At 35.2% G+C, this 11,035-nt stretch overlaps 1 protein-coding gene across 1 annotated transcript; it reads left to right on the top strand.

The window, feature by feature from the left end:
- Positions 1-6,912: 6,912 nt before the first annotated feature.
- On the top strand, positions 6,913-10,246 carry LOC131649951 (heat shock protein 90-5, chloroplastic-like). The gene is made up of 11 exons (XM_058919694.1): positions 6,913-7,280; positions 7,480-7,553; positions 7,954-8,079; positions 8,162-8,255; positions 8,348-8,431; positions 8,544-8,687; positions 8,933-9,049; positions 9,569-9,616; positions 9,716-9,796; positions 9,904-10,008; positions 10,089-10,246. The coding sequence occupies exons 1-11, from the start codon at positions 7,014-7,016 to the stop codon at positions 10,212-10,214; spliced, it is 1,266 nt and encodes a 421-aa protein (XP_058775677.1). The 5' UTR covers positions 6,913-7,013; the 3' UTR covers positions 10,215-10,246.
- Positions 10,247-11,035: the final 789 nt, after the last annotated feature.

Genomic DNA, 11,035 nt, shown 5'->3' with positions numbered 1-11,035 from the left:
GTTGCGTTTGGACAAACGATTGTCAGAAAGAGTTCGATAACATTAAGGAATATCTGCTCAAACCACCCATCTTGTCTCCTCCAATAGAAGGAAGACCTTTGATAATGTACTTAACCATCTTAGAAGATTCCATGGGTTGTGTCCTTGGGCAGCAAGACGAGACAAAAAGAAAAGAGTAGACCATTTATTACCTGAGCAAGAAATTCACTGACTGTGAATCCCGCTACTCCATGCTCGAGAAAAGCTGTTGTGCTTTGGCCTGAGCTGCCAAGCGTCTCTGCTAATACATGATTCGACATACTACTTGGTTGATCTTCAAGATGGATCTAATTAAGTACATCTTTGAAAATCCTGCCTTAACCAGAAGAATTGCCCGCTGAGAGATGTTGTTATCAGAATACGACATTAAGTATCACGCTCAGAAAGCCGTGAAACGGAGCATCCTAGTTAAGCACTTGACTCACCATCCACTCAATGATCATGAATAAATTAGATTTGATTTTCCGGACGAGGGCGTCATGTACCTCAAGATAAGATTACGACGAACCACTACCAGACGAAGGACCTGAGATAGGATCCCAGTGGGGCTTAATCTTGGACAGAGCTTTCAATGCTTATGGACGAGGAATTGGGGCAATCATAGTTACACCTCATGGAACCCATATTCCGTTCACCGTCAGATTAACTTTCACATGCACAAACAATGAGCCCGAATATGAAGCATGTATCATGGGTCTCAAAGAAGCCATGGATCTAATAATCAACACTTGGATGTATACGGAGATTCTGCTTTGGTCATCAATCAAATCAAAGGAGAATGGGAAACATGCCAACCTGGGCTAATCCCTTACCAAGACTACGCGAGAAGATTGTTACCATTCTTCGACAGGGTAGATTTTCATCACATTCCTCATGAAGAAAACAATTTGGTTGATGCACACTCTCCTCCATGATTAGGATAAATCATTGGAACGACATTCCTCAGATTGATGTTATGCGCTTGGATAGGCCCGCTCATGTTTTCACAGCAGAAGCGATCATCGAAGACAAATCGTGGTATCACGACATCAAAAACTTTCTTCAAAGGCAAGAGTACCCTCTTGGGGCATCAAAGAAAGATAGAAAAACTTTGAGAAAGTTACCTGGCAGATTCTTCCTGAATGAAGATGTTCTGTACAAGAGAAATTTCGACATGGTTCTGCTTAGATGCGTTGATAAAAACAAAGCAGAAACACTAATGAGAGAAATATATGAAGGTTCCTTTGGTACTCACACCAACGGATACACCATGTCAAGGAAAATACTGAGAGTAGGATATTATTGGCTGACAATGGAGTCAGATTGCTACCAGTATGCAAAGAGGTGCCACAAATGTCAAATCTACGCCGATAGAATTCACGTGCCACCATTTCTTCTCAACATACTCTCTTCCCCTTGGCCTTTTTCCATGTGGGGAATCGACATGATCAAAATGATTGAGCCAAAAGCGTCCAACGGACATCGCTTCATCTTGGTAGCCATAGACTATTTCATCAAGTGGGTCAAAACAGCTTTATATCCAAACGTCACAAGACAAGTTGTCATCATATTTATCAAGAATCATATCATTTGTCGCTACGACATTCCTAGCAAGATAATCACTGACAATGGGTCAAATTTGAACAACAAAATGATGAAGGAAATTTATGAAGAACTCAAGATTGAACATCACAACTCATCTCCTTACAGACCGAAGATGAATGGAGCTGTAGAAGCAGCTAGCAAAAACATTTAGAAGATCATTCAGAAAATGGTCACCACTTACAAAATTGGCATGAAATTCTCCTGTTCGCTCTTCATGGTTACCGTACGTCTGTACGTACTTCGACTAGAGTAACTCCTTTCTCCCTTGTATATGGCATGGAGGCAGTCCTCCCCATGGAGGTTGAGATCCCATCAATGAGAGTCTTGATGGAGGCAAAATTAACAGAAGTCAGTGGTGTCAAAACAGATTTGATGAGTTGAATTTAATCGAAGAAAAGCGAATGACATCTTTATGCCACGGACAACTATATCAACAAAGAATAAAGAAAGCTTTCGGGAAAAAAGTCCGACCTCACACAATTAAAGAAGGCAACCTTGTGCTCAAAAAGATTCAATCTTTTCTCACAGATTCGAGGGAAAAATGGACTCCCAATTATGATGGCCCATACGTGGTCAAGAGAGCTTTCTCGGGAGGTGCCTTAATACTCATGACTATGGATGGAGAAGAATTTACCCGTCCTGTAAATGTCGATGCAGTTTGTTGCACCCCAATTTTTGACCACTTAGATCCCACCATACCCCAAGTATTAGGATAATCATTTTCATCATAATCATCATGCATTTATCATTTGCTAACCAAAAATACAAAAAAAATTGTTGTTTGTTGCTTGTGTCCTAAGACAGGAGACTGGTCAAGGAGAAGTTGAGCAAATTAGGGTTTTGAGGCCCACAAAGAAATTCAACATTCCTCTATGATTCAATCAACAAGGCCCAAGGATAGGTCAATGCAAGATCAATCACCTTCAAGTTCGTCAGAAGCTCCAATTAGGGTTTTTGACCTAATTTCTCTATAGGGTTGAGTTTTAATCAGGAGATGGTTCTAAGACTCAAAATATGATTCAAGGGCATCCAAATCAAAATTATAGTCCATTCACATCATTCATTTGAAGAGGAGAGCTTGATTCATTTGGAAATTACAAGACAAATTCATTTGGAAAAAATCAACTGTGCAAGTCAACCTTTGACTTTTGAGGAAAATAGTAAACCATGGACTTTTAAGGATCCAAATCATCATCATATGGATATTGAAGATATTTGATCACAGAAAATTCAAAGAATTCATCAAGGATCAAAAAGTCAACAAAAAGTCAAACTAGAGTTTTTAAGTGTATTTTGACCTAGTTCATGGATCTCAAAATTTTACCTACACAACTCAAAAAACTCCCAACATAAAAGTTGTAGATTTTGGCAAAACAAACAACTTATCATATTGGAACTTTTTTCAAAAAGTGATTATTTTGAGAGATATGGAATTAAGAAGATAACTTTAAAAGGACTTGGAAATTTTTTCAAGTGTTTTACTTGGATTTTTTCTTAACTTTATGGCCAAATTTTCTCAATGATCCAAAAGGAGTTTGAGGAAACTTTCAACTACTCATTTGAAGTATGTAGCAAGGGTTTCCCAAAGAGCTAAGTAGCATGAAAATCCATGGCTCCAATAATGAGATATGATTTTGTCAACATGGCACCATGAACACCTGAAATAAAAAAGTTTTATGAAGAAAGTGAAGAACAAAGACTAAAACCCCTGCAAATCTGTGGGAAACTCTCAAGTAAAGCCATTTTAACTTGTTCAAATGGCCAAACTCAGATGATTTCACTTGCTTTTGAGCTATGGACCAAGTGTTTTAAGCATTGTCCAAGTTTCATGCCATTTTTGGAACTAAAGTTCACACTTCCATTCTTGTAAAGAGGCTTTATGCATAAAGTCCACTCTCCTTGAGCCTCTCCCATGTCTCCTCTGCAGAAAAAGCAATACAAATCCAACAAGCAAGCCTCTAAGATCATATAAAGCATGCTTAAAGTTTGTACTCGCCATGAGAACCATAACTTTCTCATTTCTTCACAAAGAAACAACATGGTACGAGATCACATGTGAGCTTCAAACTTATGAGTTTTACCCTCCCACAAACCCTAAATCTTGCCTATAAATAGAGGGCATTTCTCATTGGATCACTTAAACCAGAATTCTCCAAGTGACCTATCAACTTGAAATTCTCCTTTTCTTATCTTTGCACTTTTATAGTGATTCTGAGTTCTAAGAATTCTAGGTGTCAAACAAGGGTTTGAACAACTTCTAAATACCATTTAGAAGCTGTCCATACCTTCCTTAACCTCTCTAAGGGTCCATAACCAAAAATCACCGTTTTTGGTTCATTTTCAAAGCTTTTAAGCACATAACTTGTCCAAACTCAAACCAAACACTTAGCCACTCAAATAACCTTTCAAATAGCTTCTATATTACATATAGAAACTGTCCATAACACTCAAACACCTACCAAAGGCCTTGAACCAGAAATTACCATTTCAAAACTCCATTAAAGGACCTTTGAACTCAAACTTGCCAAAACTAAATCTACTCGTGCATTTTCAGGCCTTTTGTGTTTGTTAGCTTCTAAACATCATATAGAAGCTAACCAAACAACTTTTGTGGATCTGTAACATCATTTTCATAGCACACTAACCATAATTTTTTCTCTTTCAAGTGGAAACCGAATTTTTATTTTCAAGAAAAAATAATATTAGAAACATTAGAAGACATAATAGAAATTTTTTTTGAAGAACATGAATTGAAATGTCTAGTCAATAATTTAAATGAATTCACTTCCACTTCACTTCATTTAGATTTTTTTGAAGGACATTTTTATGGAGATCATTCACAAGTATACTACAGAATGAGAAACCATAAAAAAATTCAACCAAGAATAACTATAAATTTTAGAAGGTTTAATCCAACAAATCCTAACGGTTCTATAAATTTTGATGAAGATGGATATGAAACAGACTAAATTCCCTGCACATAACTCTGATCACATTTATAACTTGTCACACTTAAACTTTTACTCACTTTACATTTGCACCCTCCATTTTTATTGGTATCAGAGCCTGAGATCTGAGCCATAAATGGAATCCAATATAAATTACCTCAAAACTTGTTTAGATAAACAAGAAAAGAAATTATAAATTTTAGAACAATTATTAAGAGAAAATATAAATTATAATAAATTTTTTTTAATGATTTTAAAGGAGTGGGTAAATAATAAAACTCCAATTAATGGGTCAGAAGAGTTAAAAGTATCTATAGATTCTTTAGCTGAAAAATTCTCACAAATAAGTATTGAAAGATTAACAAGGATTACCAGAACCAAAAACTTCTTAACTTATAACACAGAAGAAGTTAAAAAACATTTGAAAATATGAATCCTTTTACTGGCCGACCTAGAACAATAATGGATGAGGAGACTAGGTCATCTATGACTGCCACTTTAAGACAAACTCAAAACACTTCCCACTTAAATAAACTTTTAGATAGGAAAGAAAATAAAAATGCTTATCAAATAGAACAAACTGTGGACACTAATAAAGACTTAGAAATTATGACAAATGACCACATTAATCTCGTAAGATCAACTCAACTATATAGGTCTGGATTTCTTGAAAATAATTCAAGCCTAATTAGAACACATAGGTCAGAAATGCTAGAATTACTAGATGGTCATATTGAAGAAATTGGATTATTAATAAATGACAGTATAAATCAATAATATATGCTTTTCAACATGCTTAGTCTCAATTTCCCACACTAAATTCCTTATTCGTGATTCCTATTGCTCTCAAAAGGTATGAGTTTTTAAGCAATTAGTTAAACTTGTTTATGTATGTTTATTTTTATTACTAGTATTAATTCATGTTTATCTCACAATCAAAATACGTAAATCTTGCTTGAACCGAATGTGTTCTAGTCTAAAGAAATAATCCGATAGGGAAAATCCATAAGAAAAAATAGTACCGCTAGGATGAAGTTCTTAGACGATAAGGAACATTGACACAGAGGTTGTCTCTGGAAGAAACTCTGTGGAAGTAGGTTAGGGATGAAAATGTGAGATTCTTAGATAAACAAGGACTATTTACTAGTAATTAGAATAAACATAAATAAATAATTTTAATAAATGTGAAGAATCCATACCTCAAGAGAAACAAGCAGTAGGAAGAAGGAATATTAATATAAAACAAAAACACATTTCACTCAAAAGAAAATAAACTTACATTATGGAACCCAAAAATAAAAATTCTAATTTCACAACACAGAGCTGATCTAGTTATAATTATTCTATGGAAATTAAAATTTTCTTATTAGCAAGAAAAAATAACATTAGAAACATTAGAAGACATAATAGAAAAAGATTTTGAAGAACATGAATTGAAATGTCTAGTCAGTAATTTAAATGAATTCACTTCCACTTCACTTCATTTAGATTTTTTTGAAGGACATTTTTATGGAGATCAATCACAAGTATACTACAGAATGAGAAACCATAAAAAAATTCAACCAAGAATAACTATAAATTTTAGGAGGTTTAATCGAACAAATTCTGATGGTTCTATAAATTTTGATGAAGATGGATATGAAACAGACTAAATTCCCTGGCACATAACTCCGATCACAACTCTCCACTCCGTGTCCTGATAATAAAATCCACAATGGTAAGGTGAGAAGTGTTTTCCTAATACACCCCCTCACGCCCAACACTCTTTTTGGACTTGGTGCGTGAATATTAATGGTGGGTGGCCCATGGTCCGATCGATAGGGTCTGATACCATATTAGAGTTTGACCTAATTCATTCTTACAAAACCAGTTGGTAAGGTGGGGAGTGTTCCTCTATATATATTCTTTCAATGCTCTATCTCCAACCAATGTGGGACTTTAGGATCTTCCTAATATTTTCATATCAATAAAAAAATCATTTAATATGTTAAAAAGAATGATCAAAATTAACGATTTTTATGAAGTTTTGTAAGAGATTAATTTTTATGCATCTTGTTAATATGTCAGATGATTTCCAATTGATGTTAAATTGTATAGACATGATTTAAATGATAATAACTTCCACTGCAACAATGAATTTTAGTATACAAATATATGAAAAAGAATTATAGGATATTTCATCTTACTATGACACCTTGTATTATTTAATTCTGTTATATATTACATGACTGATTTTTTTTTTCTAGTAAATTAAAATCAAACGACATGTTGTATCAGTATAGATGGGATAATCTAGGCCATTCAAATAAACAGACGCTGCCAAATCGTTTATTTCTTTCTAGAACCATCCGCCATATCTCTCCATAAACCCTTCTCTCGCTTTCCACTCTCCAAAGGGTTTTTTCATTTCCAATTACCACTCAACAGATAACGTTAACAATAATGGCTCCTGTGCTTAGCAGAAGCATGGCAACCGCCTCCCTCGCCACCCTCCCTTCCTCCTCCTTTACTCTCTCCAGATCTTCTCCCTCTCTCAGAACCGCTTTTCTCCCCCCTCTACCTCCCAGGAAGTGTTCTTCTTCCAACGCAACCGCGTTGAAGTGTAAGCACCATGATAGAAGACGAAACGGCAGACTCTCCGTGCGTTGCGAGGCTGCTGTTGCTGAGCCAGAAGAGGCCACCGGTGAGAAGTTTGAGTACCAAGCCGAGGTGGGTTTTGAGTTCTCAAGTGATTTATTAGCTTATGTACTTTTTAGTCCTTATGGGTCGCGGTTTTTGGGTTGTTAGTTGGTTAAAGTTTCATTTTTAGTCAATTGTTCAAATTTCTACAAATGAAAGGGTTATTCTATAAAGCTTTGGTGATTTTTGCTTGGGAATTCAATGAAAGTTTGTTTTTTTTTTCTTCCAGGTGAGCCGGTTGATGGATTTGATTGTTCACAGTCTTTATAGTCATAAGGAAGTTTTTCTTCGAGAACTTGTGAGGTAATTTGAAATTTTACAACCTAATCCATTTCATTCTTACACTGATTTGAAGAATGTTATGGTTGACTTAATTGTTTACTGCTTTTAGTTTATGAATTCTCTGTCTTTGTTGTGTGGAACTTCATTTGTGTTTGTTTGTTACTCTTGTTTATTTCCTCTCTATCTAGCATCCACGGGCACTTGTGATTGCTGTTTAATTTGTTATTTTTTTCAAATTATTACCAAAGTCGCAGTGTCAGTGTTGTGTTTGAAGTGTCTGTGCTTCATAGTTTCCTCTTTGACTTTGTCTCTTCCGTATTTGACTTTTGCACCAATGTTTCACTATAATTACATGTGTGTGCAGTGCAATGCAGCATTTTGATTCTGTTTTATTGTTTTTTTTTCTTCTTCTTGAGTTCAGCAATGCTAGTGATGCTTTGGACAAGTTGAGGTTTTTAAGTGTGACAGAGCCATCTTTGCTTGGAGAGGCTGGTGAACTAGAGATACGCATCAAGGCTGATCCGGATAATGGAACTATTACTATAACGTATGTGTGTTTATTCTTGTGGTTTCTATTTTGCTTTATTTTTCTGGGATCGTGTAAGGTTAATTTAACTGTGATTTCGCAGAGATACTGGTATTGGAATGACCAAAGAAGAGCTCATTGATTGTCTAGGAACTATTGCACAGAGTGGTACCTCAAAGTTTTTGAAGGCTCTTAAGGTAATTTGGTGTTGATGAGAAAGGTCATTCTGTATGGTACTTTGATGATTCAAATCTTTAACACTGTTTTGATTTTTCTCCCATTTGTTCAGGAAAACAAGGATCTAGGAGCAGATAATGGTTTGATTGGTCAATTTGGTGTTGGATTCTACTCTGCATTTCTTGTTGCTGATAAGGTATGGCGTGGATTTCACAAGTGTTTTTCACTATGGTTGATTTTTCTGATTTCAATACTAAATTTTATTGTTATTGATTTGGTATATATATGAAACTGTCAATGGCATTCAGGTTGTTGTTTCTACAAAGAGCCCTAGATCAGATAAGCAATATGTATGGGAAGCTGTAGCTGACAGCAGCTCTTATGTGATAAAGGAAGAAACTGATCCAGAAAAGCTTCTGCGCCGTGGTACACAGATTACACTTCACTTAAGAGTGAGTGATATTTTTTTTTTATTTTTTCATTTTTCTAGTAGACAGTTTCTGTGTAATTTAAGATTACTATCATCTCAAATTCATGTGTTAGATATGGTGTTAAATTACTCGATCACTCAAATTCTTGGTTTATTGGCCCAGTGAATGATAATTGATAAGAATGCATTTTCAAATGTTATATTTAGTTATATATAAGTTATTATATTCATTAATTGTTGAACCTTTTTTATTTTGTTGCTGTCCAGCCGGATGACAAGTATGAATTCTCAGAGCCAACCAAAATTCAGAGTTTGGTGAAGAATTATTCGCAGTTTGTTTCCTTCCCCATCTATACATGGCAAGAAAAATCTAGAACTGTGGAGGTAAGAAACTTTCTTGTTACAGATTCCTGTCACGCTATTGGTTGGGATAATTATTTTGCTAATTTTTGCATGTGCTAGTCGTTGTAACAACACACACACACATCTATATCAGTATTAAAAGTATGAATACATACACACACATCTATATAGATATTAAAAATACAAAAACCTAAGCCACTTATCATAAAAATAATGAAGTTCACAAAAAAGTACTAAAAACTCGAAACTAATAAATCCTCACAAGAAAACATTCCAAGCCTAAAGGCTAGACCAAATCATGAATGTGCCAATTATATCAATATTTTTTTTGTAATGTACTGGTGAATGGGTGCACTTCCCTGTAATTTTCCGTCCAGATGTATATGATGTTTAATAGCAAAATGTGTTCTTTTAGAAATTTGTTTCCAACTTTAATGTGAGCATGCTTTTTTCCCTTCTTATATACAACCTTTACGTACGATGATGGAATGGCACTTGAATCATCTCTTAGTTACCATTAATTAATTTGAAAATTACCAGGTGGAAGAGGAAGAAGAACCTAAAGAAGGGGAAGAACCAAAAGCAGAGGTAGCTAGTGTGGTATTTCTGGATATCTGTGTTGTACTTTCTTTTTTCAACTGTCATTAATACCAAATCTATTTTTTTTTTTTGTTGCCGTTTTATCAGGGTGATGCAAAGAAGACAAAAAAGACTAAAACTGAGAAGTATTGGGACTGGGAGTTAGGCAACGAGACAAAGCCAATATGGGTGAGTTTGAGCTATATTATTGGAGTGTCAACACGCACTTTTCGACTATGCCTAAAATTAATTTTTAGTGCCTCTATGATTGACCCACTTTTGCCTCTCAATTGTAGATGCGTAATTCAAAGGATACTCAGAAGGAAGAGTATGATGAGTTTTACAAGAAGGCTTTTAATGAATTCTTAGAACCACTTGCATATACCCACTTCACTACTGAGGTAAGTTGATAACTTTCGCTCTTAGTAAAGATCATATCCACTGGGTGTTGGTCAAATTGACTGAGTTTCAAATTGTGCAGGGTGAAGTTGAGTTCAGAAGCATTCTATATATTCCAAGCATGGGACCTCTCAACAATGAGGAAGTAGCAGAAATCATGCACCATAATAAAAGTAAAACGGCCACCAAGGCCGACAACATTACATAATAAGGATTACGGCCACAAGGACCGATTTGTTCGAAGGTTACATAGAAAAAGCAATCCAAAAGCCTTAAAGTTGTTTTTCAAGTTATCGGGTATATTGAACAGGATTCTTCTTCCTTTCAGAATACCTTCTAGCTGGAGCTGGAGGCACAACAGTCTTGTTACCTGTAGTTGGACCTGGAGGCACAACAGTCTTGTTACCTGTAGTTGGACCTAAATCCTAAACCCTAGGTAACAACTACAGGTAACAAGACTGTTGTGCCTCCAGGTCCAACTACAGGTAACAAGACTGTTGTGCCTCCAGCTCCAGCTAGAAGGTATTCTGAAAGGAAGAAGAATCCTGTTCAATATACCCGATAACTTGAAAAACAACTTTAAGGCTTTTGGATTGCTTTTTTTATGTAACCTTCGAACAAATCGGTCCTTGTGGCCGTAATCCTTATTATGTAATGTTGTCGGCCTTGGTGGCCGTTTTACTTTTATTATGGTGCATGATTTTTGCTTATTGTTTGCATGTTTTATTTTCTGCTCGTCTGATGGGGACGTTTTATTTATTTTATAGCCAAGTATTTTGTATGATGCTTGTGTATAGGGGTGTGTAAAATATCCGGTTCTGAGGACTAAATCTAAATCCGTTTTAAATATTCGGATATAATTGAATGATTATTAGTTGGTTTAGTTTATTGAATAATAATATAATTTTAAAAATTAAGTATATAAAATACATGATTAAGATTCTATCATAGAGACATAGAAGTGGAACATTTTTCCCAATAAAATTTTTCCTAATAAATTTTTTCCTAAACTAACAAAAACAATAGTAG

Source organism: Vicia villosa, linkage group LG2 (genome assembly GCF_029867415.1).
Source record: "Vicia villosa cultivar HV-30 ecotype Madison, WI linkage group LG2, Vvil1.0, whole genome shotgun sequence".
Taxonomy (NCBI): Eukaryota; Viridiplantae; Streptophyta; class Magnoliopsida; order Fabales; family Fabaceae; genus Vicia; species Vicia villosa.
Note: the sequence above shows the minus strand (reverse complement) of the source record. Positions and strands in the feature narration are given on the sequence as shown.